This window comes from Lasioglossum baleicum, chromosome 6 (genome assembly GCF_051020765.1).
Source record: "Lasioglossum baleicum chromosome 6, iyLasBale1, whole genome shotgun sequence".
In the NCBI taxonomy this organism is placed as follows: Eukaryota; Metazoa; Arthropoda; class Insecta; order Hymenoptera; family Halictidae; genus Lasioglossum; species Lasioglossum baleicum.
In genome coordinates this window covers 13301504-13320054 of record NC_134934.1, presented here as the reverse complement: position 1 = coordinate 13320054, position 18551 = coordinate 13301504, and the positions used below count along the sequence as shown (strand labels likewise).

Sequence of the window (18551 nt, the reverse complement as noted above, 5' to 3'; positions counted from 1 at the left end):
CGATTTTTACGTCAAAGCATGCAAAAAGTTGAAAAAGACTGCTTCCAAACGATTTCAGGAAACTCGTTCAACGTAGAATTATTATTTCGTACTGAGATGACGCAGTGTCTGAATAGGCGATCGATTAAAAAGAAAAGAAAAGAAAAAACGACGATGAAAAGAAAATGAAGAAAAAAATACAGAAAAGGGCAGGACCTGAACTAAGTAATGAGAGAAACGCAGAGATATTATCCGCATCGAACGAATGTATATGACGTAAGTAAATAATGTAATTGTGAGTAGCGCGCGATTCTGCCAAAGATCCGACGACCGTTAAAACGACGAGCGAAACTTCTGAGCCCGACCCCTCGCGGCGTTCTATTCGTTTGTTAATTCGAATATAGTGATCATCGCATAGTCAAGACGCGTAGAATGGAGTTAGAACACTCTGTACTTAGTACTTACACTGTCGTTATATCAAGGCCCGCATTCAAGGAAGCATTTCGCTTCGTTCAGGATGATGTTCGATCGAAGAACGATCGGTGCGCGCGGGGGCGCGGTATCGGTGGTTTTCAGGCAGAAACCTAGCGTGTGCGATTCGATGGCATCGAATGGATAAGCTGGCACCCTCGTTCGAACACACTTAAACGGCTCTAGAAACGCGGGCATACGCGGTCGCACGGAACATTTCGTTCTGTAAAACTTATCCATTCGTTGCGTTTTGCTTTAATTCGCTTTAGAGACGAGAACTCTGTACCACGACGAACGGTGTAATTGTTAAACGCTAGCGCAGGATATTCTCTTTGGCCGGATGCTTGCGTTGCAGGTGATCGACTCCATAGGAAACTAGTAGGCGTGCACTGTACGTACAGGGCGGCTCGCCGAAAACTTAGAACCCAATGTAACGTCTTTTATCTTTGAATACCCAAGGAAAAGGTATTTGCTTCTCAGGAGGCAATATTGCTAGAAAATAATTTTTATCAGTCGACGCAGCTTGTCATTCTCTATAAACGAAAACTATCGTTAACGATCAAAAGTTTGTCAATTCGAAGAACCTGTCGAATTAATCAATTTGATCGGAATAACTTGTTTTTGTTTTATAGGGAGTGACTGATTCCATCCATGACCTTCAGGTCACGACAAAATATGAAAACAAATATTTTTTTCGTTCCAGTCGTGGCTTGCCTTGTGCGTATATGTGCACGCGCATACGCATGTATGTATCGAGTGACATGAAAAGAAAAACATAGGGATTTTGCTTTAACCGCGAAAATTTTCGCTAATGAGAAACGAGCAAGTTTCCGGCCGAAAGCGTCGTTTATAACCCAGATAGCAAAACGGTGACACTGTCGACTGATTTGCGTCGGTAGGTTCTAGAGATGAAGAAGTATGAAAAATTCGCGGAACGACGAGCACAGAAACGGTTAAAGGCAGTTAATCATGGCGTGAAACACTTGCCTCCTCGAACCCTGAGGGCTTTTACGCCCTCTTTATGTTCTTTCAGGCGTGCTTTGGCTGGTGAACGTGAATACTGATGTGTATAGTAACGACAGTGTACGTAAACGAACGGTCTCTATAATAGGTTCTGTATAATTATACTCGATTCGAGTGTTCCCACGTTACGGTTCACCGGTCGAACGTTTTTTCTCGTACCACGGAAATAGATTTGTGACCTTTCGTATGAGCTCTGTGAGAAACGGGATCCGAACGAGATTAGCGACGATAGCTTGAGAATAATCGTTGGCCAGCCAAATTTTAGTGAGCCGTAAGTGAAACACCATTTTTTATTCAAATGTAGAAGGAGGAAATTTCGAGCGACGTTCGACGACAGGCGTTTATTGTATCTGGATCTTTCGTGTCTATCGATTGTGACGAGGAATAAGAATGGTTTGTCGAGGCTGGTATATTGCGTTGTCGCCAAAGAATGCCTCTGCTACGGCGCCTTCTGTTATTATTGTAAGAGACGTAGCTTTTGAATTATCAGATTGCTAACTGGGATATTTTAGTCACGTAAGCTGGATAACTTGTAAAAATGCAATTTTTGTACTGTTATAACGTTAAATAGACGAAGGTACACTGACGTTGTAGCGTGAAAGAACATTTTTCAATAAAAATTTTTCATACGCAAATATCTACGATTTGTCTGCATTATTTATTTTCCTAGAATATTTCCTATACCCGGCGTTCTTTATAGATTTTGTACTCCAAATTCACTTCAATTATTTCGGTCTCTCGGCAAATGTTCCGGAGTACCTACGTTATGTTCCATTATAAATCAGAGAACTTTTAGCTTCGATAACTTCCTAACGCGAATAAGTTTAGGGCATAAGTGTGTTAGTACCTTTATGTAGAATGTAGAGCACAAGAAACTGCATCGATTGGTACAGTCAAAAACATAGCCTTCCATTTAAAAAAAAGTGCAGTTGCATTTTTCTGATGCAGCGATGCACAAAAGTGCATAAAATTAGTTGCATATTATACACCGTCTGATACCATTCAACTTTTACTTATAACATCTCCTTCTATTCCCAACCGTTTAGAAGATACAGCCTGTTCCAGTTGCGTGGGACACCCTGTAATACATTCTTTTAACGTATTCTGAATTACAATTTAACCCCTCTCCATTTAATAATGAATAATTATGCAATTCTAGTTGCTCCTGCGATTCATTAAATTTGTTATATTCTTCATTAAATGCTTCCCCTTTTCTTGCAAACATAGAATCATCCCCCGATGGACAGTTGATTATGCTCATCGGCGTGTTGTCGAGTAGTTATTAGAAAATTATTGCTACATAACGAGGTAAAAAACTTACATACATGAAATTTGTATTGCATTATTTAATTTACCCATTTTACACTACTCCTCAATTTTATTATAACATTTCTAAAACAATTTAACGCATAGAGACAAAGTCAGTCTATAATTTACAGATATAAAATGTAATGTAAGCGTGTAACTTTCAAATTTACCGCGATATGACATAGATTGCAGCATCACGTTCGCCTTCCAAGATGGCTGAATGGCATTTTAATTGTAAGGGTGCGGGATTCGCCTTCTCATTTCTCGATAATACAAACACGGGGTTTTTCAGTAGTCAAAAACGCTAAATAAAAGATCGATCTAGGGCGCTATCTTCCTCGAAATTCCAATTTTTTCGTTTACGAGGCGTAATTTGCATTATTCGGCAGCATGTAGCTATGCAAATCTTGGCACTGAGTGTCACCTCTTGTTGTATCTCTATTTACTCTTTGGCGCGGTGGAAGCAGGTGGAAGTTGCTGAACATTGCTGAACCGTCGTAATTTGTAATGTGCAATTCGCATAACGTATGCCAGCACGTTGAAATCAATGGTGACGACAACGTAAACGTATCATAATTTCGTTTTACACGTTAACAAAAGTGTAAAAAAATAATGGGGCGAACCGTGTATGCGGAAGAGCGTCTTCACAATTATTTAACCTCATTAGCAAAACCGAATGAATACAGGATAGGACTAATCTTAGGACAGGTTCGATTATTGTATGTTATAATTTCACAACTTCTTCTTGTTTTCACTTGTATTTACATGTTTAAAGCCTTGTCCAGACTAACAGACAACTGTCAGTCTGGACAGGACTTAACATATGTAATTGCTGATTTGGAAAATGTTTCATTTAAATGAAGACTTGATATTTTTTTAATAAAACCATTATGCGATTAAACGGACAATTATATTTTTATTAATTATCATTCAAAACCAAAGGATTAGAAGGCATAAACGTATAGACAGTTTAGGTTGACAGTAGTCTAACGAATTAAAATTACAGAGCGCCAGCCAAAAGGACTATATTGTACATTTGGCAAAAACTCCACTTCCTAAAAATGTTGTTGAAGAAACATCGATCACTTCTAGACCAAATACTAAACAAAAAGATGCTGAAAGTTGTATAAAATCTGTAAAGGATATACCTGATACCTGGGTCGCTGTTCATGCTAAATATGTACTATAATTTAATTTACCCTTTTTCTGTAGTTCTTTGTGAATCTATTATTAGTAACAAGGATGTAATTAATTTGTTTAAATTTGTTAAAGGTTACTAGAATGTTACCTGGTGGAATGCGGGTACTTGGTATCTTTATTGTCGGTCCTGACGATACCATTAACGATAATGCAAATATACAAAAATGTAGGTCCATTCTAATGGCTATACATAAAAACTTGTCTCAAAACAAATACCTTTATGGAAATAACGAGGAACAACTCATTTTAAACTTGAATAACATATCACAAAAGTATAACGAATCACAATTTCAATATTATTTTGAATAATTTCTTTTGTTAATAGCGTATCGCTTGATGTTTCAGATATACTTGTAAATCTGTAGAGATTAATAATAAAAGTGGCATTGTAAAACCTGTAGAGTGGAAGTTCCAAGGGAAAGCTACTAAATGGCATCAACTAGAGTCTGTTATAAATTTTGATAATTTATTTCTCATTCCTGCAAATAAAGATCCTGAAACTCTTAAAAAACAACTACAGGTATTAAAGATAAAGTACATTAATACAAGCCACAAATGAATCGGACCAAATGAACACACAATAAATTTTATAGGATATTTTAAAAACTATGTCAGACATCGTCGAATCATCCCTGATTGCTATCGAAGGAGAAGTAAAGTCCCCGGATGACACGCTGGAAATAGTTACTAAAAATAAAAATGAAGAAAAGGGATGTAAAAATAATGAAAAGTCTACTACTAATGACAAACCAATTCAAATTAGCTTGTACACTACGTGTGTAAGTATTTACATCTGTCGGAGAACATATTTAGAATGTACTTTGTAAATTTGAACATTATTATGCCTTCTTTTAAATAACCAACTTTTCGATCGAACGTGTCACTCTGTAAGTAGATGTAACTCCGTTTATTTTATGGATTATTAGCAAGCGAACAATACAAGTTCCAATGTGAAAGTAACTCCTTGCAATGCGTCGATACGTCTGGTTGGACAATTAGCAAGTAGAACTTTTGTACACCAAAAAGCAAATGTTGAAGAAGCTACAGTAGCAGTGAAAGAAGACATAATAAGATCTCTGGCAAGTAGACTAGAAATGCACTGGGACAGTTTAATCGACGAAGAAAATGGTTTCCCAGAAGGTACACATTTTTCTTTCCTAAGTTTTCGATAAAAATAATACACAATTTTATTAAAGCAACGAGACGATAGTGTTTCGCTTCGCATTGTGCGAGGTACAGTTCAAAAACGATCTTTAACCCTTTGCACTCGAGTGATGACTCAGAGAGGCGCCACTAATAATTCTTATACCATTGGTCAAAATATTTGTTGCATCATTAAATTTCTACTTAATAAATTACTAAACGTATTTGATAGTTTAATAAACTACTGAAAGTATTGTACGAGGTATTATACCAAAATCATATAAAATGGAAATATTTCAGCCTGGAAGAAAAATTGAGTTTTCGAATTAGAATAGCTCAGTGCAAAGGATAATTGATAGAGAGGTGCGAGAACCCGAAAATGTGAAGTCGGGATAAGTTCTCAAGAATATCGGGATTGCCGCGAATATTATCAGGAACTCGACCCGATACTTTTCCGGCTATCGGGTATCCGACATTTTCGGTTCTTGCACACCTCTAGTAATTGCTTATTTAACCCTTTGCACTTGGAGTTATTTTAACTTGAAAATAAACATTTCATCCAATCTAAAATAATTCCATTTTATATGACTTTCATTTTATGGATATGAAATTGATATAATACCTCATACAATACTTATATAAATGTTTAGTAATTGATTAGATAGCAACATATTTAATGATGTAAACAATATTTTGAATAATGGTACAGCAATTTTTAATGACGACTTTGAGTCACCACTCGAGTGCTAAGGGTTAAACTGTTCTTAAACTTTGTAAATCAAAGTGGTTAAACTTTGCTGATAATTCGGAAATAAACTAGTAGTACACATGTTGTGGTACAAGATTGTGAGCTAATTTTTAATACAATGGCTAATGGGACTCTCTTTTCCTTTTCACAGAAAATGTAACATTACACGAACCACCAAGAAGGGTGTTGATAGCATTACCAGAAAGTAAGGTAACGTTATCGGACTATCTCTTTCCTGGCGAAGGTCCTCTAGAAGCACTTTTATCGCTACAAGAACTTCTAGATTTGGAAGTTCATGAAAGTTGTGTTCTGAAGGATATAGAGCTCCAAGCTGGTAAATATTTCAAAGTAGATGTACAGGGTGTATAAAAAGTAATGGTCATCCGTTGTAGGGTTGAATTTACACCTCTGGATCGGTGGACATTTGTAAAACAAACTTGTCGCAAAATTGTTGTGAAAGTTTGTTTTTACATCAACATCTACACATTGAGAAAAGAAAAAATTTGGAAGGAATCACATATCGCAAACAAATAGTTATTCAGATATAATCTGTTAAAGTATTTGCAAAATTTGATTGTGTGGAGTTGTACGTATAGACAAAAGCCTACTACTACAGTCAGCCTGACCGTGTCGATGAGACAGACCATGATCGTGTGCGTGTCTCAAGCCAAACTAAATTTAAAGGGACATTCGTCGCTAGGCCTGTACCAAGTGATCATCGTCTCACGAAGTAGCAAAATATGATAGAATACCTTATATCCATTTTTAAACATAAGAATTTTAATCCATTTGCGCGAATACGTCTTAATAACTGTGAATCACAAAACACCACACTTCTACACAATCACTGGACACTACACAACATACTTTCCGAAATTGTAACAGCGAACGGGAAGAAGTTACTCTGACCACGATCAAAATAGTTCTGCGATTGTCACCTCGGTTTTTTCGTGAATGGTTGAGAGTAGATTTATAGGTGGGAAATGTGTATGTGTGTGTTTTTGTTAATTGGACGGGGGTGTATCTGAAGGATTTAGGTTGAGAAGTGAGGAAGAAATTCATTTTCATCATCAATGACGTGATTTATAAGGGTACTCCGCTCGTCGCTTCGACGGGTCCGTCGCACGTATTGTCATCTGTCGGAGCGGTAAAATAATCGGCCGGTTCGGAGCCGATTCGCATGCGTTTTTTGCTTGCTATAACGTCCTTTACAGGTATATCGCCTAATCCGCTGGGGAACGGTGAGGTACGGTAACATTTTATAATACAGAATAAATATTCTTATAACAATGGATATAAGGTATTTTTTCATATTTTGCAACTTCAAATTTATGATCTGAATGGGTATAACTCCACACAATCAAATTTTGCAAAAACTTTAACAGCTTATATCTCAATAGCTATTTATTTGCGACATGTGGCTTCTTTCAAACTTTTACTCTCCTGGATGAGTAAAAGATGTTGATGTAAAAAACAACTTTAACAACAATTTTCTTTGTTATAAACAATTCTGCGGCAAGTTTCTCTTACAAATGTCCACAGATCCAGAAGTGTAGATTCACCCATAGAACGGATGATCATTACTTTTTATACACCCTGTACATTATAAATGAAACGCACACTGCGATTGTGGATAATATGATAAATTTATCATGCAGACCCCATGGAGTTCTACAGTCAAAGCGATGTGAACATAAAAACAGATTTTGGCAAAGACTCGTGCGATAGCCAGCAAAATAGAATATACATCGCAGGTATCAGTATTGCAGTTATAATTCTGGTCATCGCTTTCTTAATACAAAAATTCTATTGAAATATACAAAATAATATCAAATCAAAATGTATATTTTAATGTAACGGTGGAAGTATAAGGTACACACATTTTCGCTGTGTCGTTGCTATGTTATTTACTGATAAGAGACATCGGTATGTCTTATCTTAATGTGTAAAAATATTGTATTACAAACACTAGGGGTGTGCGAGAACACGACATTTTTTCGAGATCGGGACGGGTACCCGAAAATTTCGAGATTCTCGAATTCATCGGGATTCCCGAAAAAATAGGGATTCTCGAATTTATCGGGATTCCCGAAAATTTCGAGAACCCAGTAATCATTTATATTCGTTTTAATGAATACATTCATAGTTTCGCGGATTTTTTATTATAGATGTTTTCGAAATTGAGAGAATGTTGTCCATCACGAATTCTTTTCAAGAGTGTCTTATGTCATATTCTCGAAATTTTCGGGAACCAGATTCTTTCAGGAATCTCGAAATTTTCGGGAATCCGACCCGACCCGACCCGACTCGACCTCTTCTCGACTCGTCCCGACCATCGGGTTCTCGCACACCCCTAGCTAACACATATTGTGAATATTGTACATTGTACACGTTAATGGTGTGGTCGTTCGAGGAAATGAGAAGCGTATCGAAACTTAAATTTTAATGTCTTGTGCAGCTATTCGCGATATTTTAGTAAAGGTGTTATTACAATGATTGTAAGACAAATATTGAATAAAAATACTTTTATCTATTAAAGATAACACATAATCTCTGTTTCTCCCAAGATGCTAAATGTTACATGCATTATGATCAACTTATAACTAAAGTATTTTTAAATAGGTTTAATATGATGTAACATTGTCAAGATATTTTTAACTTGTAGTATATTATCTTATCATAATAACATCTACACAATATATACATTTAGTATTATACACGCATATTATGTACAAAAAGACAGTACTCCCAAAAGTCAGTATAATGGCATCTCTTAATAGATAACATAACTAGCAGTGTTCTTTCGTTTCGTTTTCAATAATTAATCTTATAAACAATGTGTCTATGATATTTCATTACTTTTTGAATAAAATGGTGCAAGTGCTAACCTAAACCAGGCAGTGGTACTTCTATGTTTTAAAATGCTTCGTACGGTCCGCACCGTCTTAACAAATCCCTCAAATACTTGAAAAACTATACTAACTTTTATGAAAAATTCTGTATTTACAAAATTCTCTTTACACTGTACATAGTGAATTCAATCAAGAATAAAACCTTCTTTTTGTTATCGATATGAAAAATTAAAATGAAATTATAATACTTCCAAGTATTTCCAATATACTAATTTATAATAAAACTTGCAGAATCCATCTTCTTTAAGATTTCTACTTTCGCCACACATTGCGATTTCGATGTTCTGTTTAAATGCATACAAATATCTTTTATTGCTTTAATTTGTGCATGTATATGTAAAACGTATTTTTGCTCTATTCGATAAAATCAAATTTATTCACAATTTGATAAATAAGGACTTTCAAATGCGATTCTTACTCCGGTTAACCGACTATTTTCTTATTCCCGCGTATCGTACGTTTGAGAAATAAGAAACTGGAGTATAAGTTTAAAAAAACGGAAATGTATATGTAAATTGACGTTAAAATGATTAAGTAGTACATCTTCCTTGACCCACATATCTTTCGTTTAGTGTGTATAATATTATAATATAATAAATCTTCAAATTTTTCACACCTTTTTTTTTATACATATCTACTACATTGCAAGTAGAATATTCTCATTCGCTAGCTTTATAGAATGAAGAAAGAAGGAGGCGAATGGTTGGAATGGAATCAACGATGCTAAATGTAACGTACGAATAGTGCAGATCAAGAGAAACAATGTTTCAATATTAAGCTACCGATAATAAACATAATTTTAGAATAAGCAGAATCCCTCCACGTACCTAATATTTAATTACTAGACTGCGAATATTTATGCAAAATAAAAAATGTTTGCATTGATTGCAAGATACAGGAGCCAAATGAAAATTTCTTTCTTCTTTTAATTATCTTACTTTGTGAAACTAATACACTGGTGGCCTTAAATGTTTTTAATATGTCCACTGTTAAATTGTATGTACCCCTTTTTGTCATAAATGCATAAAATCTGCAGTCTATTAATTACACTTTGTTCGCGTAAATATTCCATCAAATATTACTCCATTTAAGAACAAAATCTACGAACAAGATCACATGTATAATAATATTTTTTTGGATAGAATATTACTTATAATTATAACAAAACTATAATCTCCAGCATCGTTTGTCATACACATAAGTAAAAATTTAATTTAATCTTCGTTTAAAACCGCCTGGAACCAGTGGAATGATCTGCACTACTCTTTTTAATAAGCATCGATGACTTTAAAAGTCTATGAATCTATCTAGATTAAAGGTATAAATTCGTTATACTGCCCCCATCTTTATAAGACCTGCTTGACTTCCTCTACCCACACTGGCATCTTCCAAAGAGTCTAAGTCTAAAGCAGACTCTATCATGGTCGTATCTTGTAATAATCTAAGTCTAGATGCAGACAAGGGAGTGACAGTTACCGATGGTATAGAGGACGTGTCCAATGTGGAAGAAACCACAACACTCTGTCTGGAAGGCAGCGGAGCAATCTCATCGATATCGATCGGAGCAATATTAAGCGATGCTAGTGGTACTTCATTGGTAACAAGTTGGCTCACGCTGTTTGTGGTGCTACCTAAAATAAAAAAAGAAACATTCAATGTTCATTACTTGATTCGTACTTGCTTCGATATCCGTTGTGTACATACGCCCTGCGCATAATGTGCAGAAACTATTATAACTTTGATAATTGGCATTAACGTCTAGTGCCAAGCTGTTATGAATGCTCTTTAGCGACAGAAACTATTGTTTTGTATTATACAACTCATTGCAAAAGTGCAGAACTTGCTGTCTATCTGTTCTATGTATATTGTGAATAATATATATATGTACTAAAAGCTAGAAAATTAATTATATCCCAGTCATTGATGTCATATTACTGTAGCTCCTATTTATACAGGTGTAGGATTAAAACGTGAAAATATACCTTAAACGATCACAGTTATACATATAACATGTCCATAAATATATGCGATATCCCTCCCTCCCACCCTCATCGAATAATACATAAATCTGTGCATACATGTACTTGTGTGTATGTGAATATACGTATATTTATGTACAAATTGTATTTTCAAAAAATCCCGTGCCTATAATGCACACCGATATAATTAGTCACAATCCATGAACCCTTGAACTTGACATCACACATTAAAATTAGTTTCTTGAGAAGTGTGTGAAAAGTACACATCAATTTGAAGTGTTCATTAATAACTATTAATAAATATCGATTCATTCTTATTAAGCATACACACAATGACGGACAATCGGAATAAAAGAAAATCAACTTACCAAACAGTATGCTCTGAGCCCTCGATAACAGGACGTAATTTTAAACAACAAAGAAATACAATTTATTGAATTATGTGGAAATGGAGAAAAATGTAAAACTTAAATGTATCCTATGCTATACGCATATAGTTATAACTATATATATATATGAACAAAAAAATATATATAATTAGACCTATATCTTCATAACATCAATGATTATAGCGTAAAAGCTTTTGCAACTGAATATGCTTGAAAGACATTGAATTACAAATACTATGTCAATTATAATGTAAGTGCAATATAACAGTAATTAATTATATTCATATTTTTTGAAAAATATGTCACTAAAAGGCATTAAAAACTGTAATGAAAATAATTAATGTTTCAGTCCTCAAGTTCAGTCAATATACATATATGTATTATATTGTAACAAGAATATGTATCAATTTTCGCTCTTTTTTTTCCTTACAAACAAAAATATCTATGTGCATATTACCGAATCGAATAGTCAAAAAATAAATAAATGTCTCTGTTCAACAATAATCAAATTCAACTCGAATGTACTTTCTATCCATAAAAGTCCCTCATTTATAGTACGAGAAAACATGAACAATTATAATATTTTTTTAGTGGTATCAATAATCTTTTATATAATAATAATACTTTTACTAATATTTATGTACAGATTAAAACGTCCATATAAATAGACTGCGGATATTATGCATTTACAATGCATATAAATACATAGGGAACACGATGCGAACAACTTGAAGTTTCATCATGTTCTCGCATCGTTTTCAATCGAATAAAGTCTACCAAAGAAAACATATTTTCATTTAATCTTTATTTTTATAAATCAGTCTATGAAAATCTAAATTTATATAGAAATTCGCAGTCTAGTTATAAGTTTCCTTTAATAATAAAAGGACACAATGTAAACCTATATTATTTTGATTCTAACATGCTGAAAGAATTATCTTAATAAGTGACACTATATCCGTTCATTTAGTTGTTTCTCAATAAACGGGACACTGTTACTTTAAAAAATGTGGAGACAATGTAGAGCATGTTAAATGTCATTGTTATCACTCATAGAACTCATAATGAATCTTCGATTTAAAAGACCTTCTTCGCTGTCATCGCTTCGACACAGAGAATTTTCTGTATCAGGGAAATTATTAGTAAACGGTCCTGAACCGAATCTGTTAATTTCAAATCCTACTGCATTTTCAGCCATTAGAGCCGTGCGAGAAAACGAAAATGTCGGGTCCGGCGGAGCGAGACGGGTTTACGAAAATTTCGGAATTCCCGAGCACATTCGAGTCCTTAATTCTGTGGTTGCCAGGAAAAACGCCGCATGTCAAAATTTCAAAAAATTTTAGTTTATGCATTAATTGAGCTTTATAGTATAGGATTACGTCTTTACCAGAAAAAAAGTCATGTAAATAAATTCGAAAGGCTGAAAAAAATAATGCAATTTAACCGATGTCCTACGTAGGACATAAAGCATTAGTGATCACAACTTTAAACAGCAATATCTCGAAAGTGAAATTATGTGACGTGCGGCGTTCTTCCTGACAACCACAGAATTATTCTTGAGAATCCCAAAAATTTTCGAAAACCCGAATCGTCTCGACCCGATGCCTTCCCGATCAGTTCTGACCATCGGGCTCTCGCACACCTCTACGAGCCATAATAGGCATTCCCCTACCCCTAATATTCGCGACATTACAACGGTTGGCAAGAGACTCTTTCATATCTCAATGCATAGATATTTGAAACCAGGGCTGCCCAACTAGCGGCCCGCGGGCCACATTAAGCGCCTTTCCCGACTGTCTTGCTACCCTAAACGACTCCCTCCTCTCCATTGAACTTGCATGGTTTACGGAAGGACAGGGATAGTGAAGAATCTCTGTCTTTCTCTCTCCCTTTCTCGAGACGAGTTGAAAGGGCTTAAAGTCCAAAGGAGGGGTACGAGGGCGTCAATTAGTGTAGAAGTCTACTGACTAGGAGTATGATCGTAAAGAAGACGCGGGGAAGAAGTCGGGCAGCCCTGGTTGAAAACCATGAACAGTACATCTCAAATTATTGTACTCGAGAGCATGCTGAGATTGAGGAAGTCGCAATGGATCTTCTGTGTAACATTGTGGTGGGTATTTTTGAAAGACAGGATATCCCGTTCTGTCATTGATATTATATCGTATCGGATCCTCGGAATATCTTTTCGGATACTTCTGGAGATCGATTTCGAATTTTTGATCGGTGACACACTGATCGTACATTACATTATTATCCGAACATCTATGATACTCTTCCCTACATCTGTGAGGATACTTCTGTAAGTTTTCCTCACATCTGCACGGATATATCTGAAACTCAGGATTTGTTCTATCTGTCTCGTATTTGATATATTTCACAGGATCCTGGAAACAATGTTGCACGGGATATGCCGCAGCATAAGTGTCGTTAATGTACTGACGCGAATACTCTGGAAGTTCCTCGGGATAGCAAGCAGTATGCCTTAAAAGGCTTAACTCACCGTTCATTGATTCGATTTGTGGCGAATGTTGACCGGTGACAAGGTTGTTCATCGAACCTGTTAGTTCGGTACTGGGATTCGTTTGGACAGTTGTACCATTAGGCTACGAACAGAAAATAATAAACAACATATAAGAAATTTGTACAAGTAACGTACAAATCAAATATTGAATATTTCACTACCTGTGGTTGCACAACTTCCACGGTACCATATGTCTTGCTGTTAGTAATGACACTATCGTCCCCGACCTTTTCTTGCTCTGCTCGATACTCAGGTGTTACGATACCTCTTCGATCTATAAATATTAATAGAAAATTCAGTCGGGGACAAGAATTAACTGGACATCCTTTAGAAACTAATTAAAAACTAACTTTTTAAAAATTGGACCAAACAACTAATTCTTTTAACATCTCAAAAAAAAAAAGAAACTCGAGTCATTTGATCCAATTTTACAAACGTTATTAGTTCTTAAAAGGTGTACACTTAATTTTGTCCCCAACCGCATATAATGTACTAAATAACATCAAGAACAGAAGAATGAGTTACCTATTAGGCTAGGTGGTGCAGGTCCGCACAACACGTAGAAACAGTTTCCACAAATATTTCCTTGACTATAAGGATTGGAACTTCCTTCGCCTACTTTAATGGAAAAAGATCCTTTAATCTGTAACAAAGGTAAGTTTCGTGTTAAAAACTTTCGAAATTATCCGAACTAAATCATTACGTGTAATGCTTACATCTTCATTTGTCGTTTGATTACTGGTAGTTAAATGCGTATGAAAACCAGCAAGGCCGAGAATACTCCAAACAGAGAAGAAGCAAATAACTCCCACAACAACACTCCCGGGGGATATTCTTACAGCTTCTAAAAATGGCCTACCATCTCTCGTTACTGTAACGAATTAAATCTCGAATTAGACCTTCTCGTACTGGTTTTGAATCATGTTCGATTAATTTACTTACGCATTATTAAATGTGTAATAGCACAAGCAAGTATAAAAACACAAAGAAATGCCAGGGAGACGATAAAAGCATAGAAGTATCTATAATTTCTTCTGCCCACACAGTTACCAACCCATGGACAATGGTGATCAAATCTCTCTAGGAAGATAATCGTGCAATGTTTTCTCCAGTTTTATACAAAAGTAATTCTCATAGTAAACGGTTAACCGATACACATACCTACACAATTATCGCATAAACTACAATGCGATGCTCTCGGTGGTCTGAATATTTTGCAAGTGAAGCAATATTTCATTTTAACAGGCTGCCCTTTGACCAACACCTCTTTTGTTCTAGGCGGAGGTCTGTGTATTTTAGAGTTCCCATCGTTCGGTACCTCTATATACACCCAGTACAAAAAATATATAAATATTTAGATCGAACGATTGAGTAAAGACATTAGGTTGCATTTCTCTTATAGTAAAATTGTTTCCTATATACCAATTTGTTTTTCAATGTAGGCAGCTTCGTCGGTCGTCGCTCTAGGAATAACTCCAGGATCACTAAAACTTGTTCTTAATAAAGCGGACATTACAAAAATAAATAATAAACCGCCGACGACCGGTATAGCAGGTGTTATGTGAACTGCTAAGAAAGGACAACTAGAAACAAAAAGAACGTTGTTATTATCTAACCGACTGTGGACACTTAAAACAATAAGTTTAATCAAGATGAATTTACTCGAATACAAAGAATAAACCACTCGTTCCAGCAATGAGGCACACGGTCACATAAAAGACCCCAGTTTGGGGTGCCATCATCACTCTGCCGTCGCAACAAAATCGGTTTCTTCCTGGGAAAAGTTCCCATTTTCGAGTAACGTGTGGCATCTTGCAGAACCAAATCCTCTCATACACTACTTATATACACAAGTACGTAATGCCTGATTCGTAAGGAATTATTAATTAGGGCCATACAACGTTTGTTTAGCATCACCATGCGAGAACTCGGAAAACCATATTTCATCTTGGCCTATCAATTTATTTATCGAACTGTAACATATTCGACAAACATTTAAACGAATATTTCTTATTTATCGATATCGAGTATCGATGACTTTCTGTTAAACATTTCTACACCGATAATAAGTGAAAAATCAACATACCGTATTACCATTTACAAATTGCCCATCGTAGCATGTTGACGTAGTGCTTGGATAGAACTTGCGCCTCTTGTCAACTTAACCTAATTGCTTCGTTCGTTGATGACGCGAGGGCATTCATATTTCATAAGAATCCACATTTTAACGAGATCAAACGAAACCGTTTGTTTTCTTCCGCATTCTATAAACAGATATGAACTCACATTCGAGACAGCACAGTCACTGTCTCGCAGAGGCCACCGACTTCAAGAACACTCACTGCAGGGTCATAGCCGAAGAAAATTAGGGGCGAAAATTTATCTGTAAACTAGGTCACCTCGACCTGACACACAAATCACACTTGTGCACCGCTGATATAACCTTTATAGTCGCGATGCACATTACGCTCTAGGAAGCCGTTGCATCGTTTCACTGGATCGACCTCGGTTCGATGACAATAACGTATATATTTACAGGAAAGGATTATTGCCCGTGGTGTTCGCTCGAGATTATCTGTGGTTCCCTCTGACGGGATATGTAGAAATACCACGTGATCTCGTTGCCACGTGACCCAAAACCAATTTCAATTTCAATCGTAAACAGTTTTCTTAAAAAAAAAAAAACGGATAAAAAGACTGATTGTAAGCTGAAACAAAAGCAAGAGGTTACGTCTGAATCCTATTACGATCGTACACGCAGTGGTAAACAAGGCATTTTATAGAATAAGCTATATGTACATTAGAAAAGAATTTCAAAATACTTCACAATTCTGTATTCGGATACTAACGTTATCCGATTTCTTCTTGTTAACCGTGATTCGTTGTATTGAACGTATCTTTTCATTTGACTCATTCGTTTTATCGGTCACTTTAACCTCAAGACCGTTTCCTCGTGAAATAGATAACAATAAAAGATTGTGGCCTTTATTATGCAAGAACTGTACTTCCGGATCTTGTTTGTGTACGTGTCGTTGATAAAAATCGATAAAAGGTGTAAGACAAATTATATCAACTATTTTTAAACGAAATCATAATTTGAATTGAATAAAAATTCAAAGAGAACGACAGGAGAGGGTGAAGAGATGATCGAATAATCTGTAAGTCGTATACACACGTAAGGGACCGTACTTTGCTCATGCAGAAACATGGGATTGATTATTTAACGGTAGGAGGGTGTGCAACTTATCGCTCCCATTGCAAAATGGGTCGTCGACGCAATGCAGTACATCGTCACACGTATACATGCACACATACAACGAATTCTTGAAAATCGAAGAATCCCACTATGAACGCCATCTTCGGGTACAGCAACGAACAGGACAGTTGCGATCCTAAAATTTTAGTTCTTCTATAAACTAACTGCACGTAATCTGCCCATACAGATCTATAGATCAATCCACCCCGGGTTAACGAACCGAACGAGTACCGTTTGTGTGAACATTTGACGAACATGATTTACAGTGACAAAAAACCCATTCAGCCCATATAAATCGTAACGCAAAAACAGAATAAGTAAGAATTCTTACGGAACGTACAATCCACTTGGAGTTTTTTAAGCAAATAGACTGTTCCATCCTCTTTACAACAAACAAAAATGTGCAGGAACGAGCGTATTAGTTCGATTCAAACGATACTTCGTCCATTGTGACTGCTGACCGTAATTAAAAAAGGAAAGGTTACTCGAATTTCTCGAAATCAATATACATCGCCGGAGGCGTCCAGACAGAATATATCCCCGCGCAGACAAGCGGTGGTGGAAAAAAATATTACGGATTAGCAGAAATTAGGAGATCACAACGGGGGGAAAGGTGGTTTTTCCAGGAAACGGGTGTATATCAACAGGCACCAGGTTCGACGTAGGGTGGCCGCGGATTAAGCGAATGGGAGACGACATCGCACAGTGGTGGAACTACCCATAAAGTCGAACAAAAATCAGTACCACTTGAAAATTTAATTTATTCGCGAGTAATAGAATTGCATACTGAATGCACTTGAATAGATCACGATGGGTTTCTCCGATGAAAATTCCATTGGAAACAGATCTTCCATGTTCGCACACCTTGAAAATTGGTATTTACTACCTCAAAAGTGTGTTTTTCAAATTCTTCTACATTTATTGGGTCACAGGCAGACTCGAGTCTCTTTACGACTTTCCGACCATAAATCTCGGTAAACCGGAAGGAGCCGCAGCTAATGTATACTTTTGGATTCTGTGATTGCAGTAACTGAATCGTATGAGTACTGAATCGTATGCAACCAAAAAGAATTGATTCTTGATGGGCTATATATATCTGTTGTTGCCAGGAAGAACACCGCAATACAATTTCAAAAAATTTGAGTTTATGCATTCATTGACCTTTATAAATAATATAGGATTTACGTCTTTACCAGAAAAAAGGTGTCCTATGTCAAAGCATTAGTGATCAAACTTTAAAGGGCAATATCTCAAAAGTGAAAGTATGTGACATGCGGCGTTCTTCCTGACAAACTACAGATATTACGGATTGCATTTCTGTTATCTAAAACAATTTGAAACAGGTTCGGTTCGGTAGAAAAGATTGCCAAAATTTCAGTAATCTTCGATTATTTGAAGTAACTTTAAAAAAGTAAAAGACACGCGCATTGGATATTAACGGATCGATTAGTACAAGATTCGTCGATTTCTAAAATATTAATTATTTTTTTGTTCATTTTTGTCCCAGTTTTCATACTTATCGACCACTGTGTGGCATCGTGTCCGGCGTTGCGTCGGGTAGCGAAAAGGATCGTGAAGGGTCGCGTTTAGCCGCGTCTCTGTACAGCCTAAGGTAGTAGCTG

The 18551-nt window shown here is 36.0% G+C and overlaps 2 protein-coding genes across 5 annotated transcripts; one reads left to right on the top strand and one right to left on the bottom strand.

The window, feature by feature from the left end:
• Positions 1–111: 111 nt before the first annotated feature.
• Positions 112–18407, bottom strand: App (Palmitoyltransferase app). 4 transcript variants are annotated; one of them, XM_076425166.1, is made up of 10 exons: positions 15760–16337; positions 15336–15646; positions 15096–15256; positions 14835–14993; positions 14616–14753; positions 14390–14544; positions 14199–14316; positions 13835–13947; positions 13653–13755; positions 112–10415 (listed from the first exon to the last, which is right to left on the bottom strand). In XM_076425166.1, exons 2-10 carry the CDS (start codon positions 15482–15484, stop codon positions 10114–10116), a joined length of 1398 nt encoding a protein of 465 aa, XP_076281281.1. In that variant the 5' UTR covers positions 15485–15646; positions 15760–16337; the 3' UTR covers positions 112–10113. The 4 variants fall into 4 exon arrangements, with proteins under 4 accessions (XP_076281281.1, XP_076281278.1, XP_076281277.1 ...); XM_076425163.1 differs by lacking the exon at positions 112–10415 and having other exon boundaries at positions 12444–13755; positions 15760–15937; positions 16016–16346; XM_076425162.1 differs by lacking the exon at positions 112–10415 and having other exon boundaries at positions 12444–13755; positions 15760–16346.
• On the top strand, positions 3346–8927 carry LOC143209492 (protein odr-4 homolog). Its single transcript, XM_076425190.1, has 8 exons — positions 3346–3489; positions 3788–3961; positions 4054–4253; positions 4327–4501; positions 4575–4760; positions 4908–5121; positions 6024–6206; positions 7531–8927. Exons 1-8 carry the CDS (start codon positions 3394–3396, stop codon positions 7683–7685), a joined length of 1383 nt encoding a protein of 460 aa, XP_076281305.1. The 5' UTR covers positions 3346–3393; the 3' UTR covers positions 7686–8927.
• Positions 18408–18551: the final 144 nt, after the last annotated feature.

What these genes read in the sequence shown, in the direction of transcription:
- LOC143209492 (XM_076425190.1), top strand. Translation starts at nt 3,394, where the DNA reads ATGGGGCGAACCGTGTATGCGGAAGAGCGTCTTCACAATTATTTAACC. An exon ending in TCGCTGTTCATGCTAAATAT is followed by an intron (nt 3,962 to 4,053) that starts GTACTATAATTT and finishes AATTTGTTAAAG; the next exon opens with GTTACTAGAATGTTACCTGG. An exon ending in TTGAATAACATATCACAAAA is followed by an intron (nt 4,254 to 4,326) that starts GTATAACGAATC and finishes TTGATGTTTCAG; the next exon opens with ATATACTTGTAAATCTGTAG.
- App (XM_076425162.1), bottom strand. Translation starts at nt 15,484, where the DNA reads ATGCCACACGTTACTCGAAAATGGGAACTTTTCCCAGGAAGAAACCGA. An exon ending in CTACATTGAAAAACAAATTG is followed by an intron (nt 14,994 to 15,095) that starts GTATATAGGAAA and finishes GGGTGTATATAG; the next exon opens with AGGTACCGAACGATGGGAAC. An exon ending in TGCACCACCTAGCCTAATAG is followed by an intron (nt 13,948 to 14,198) that starts GTAACTCATTCT and finishes TAATATTTATAG; the next exon opens with ATCGAAGAGGTATCGTAACA.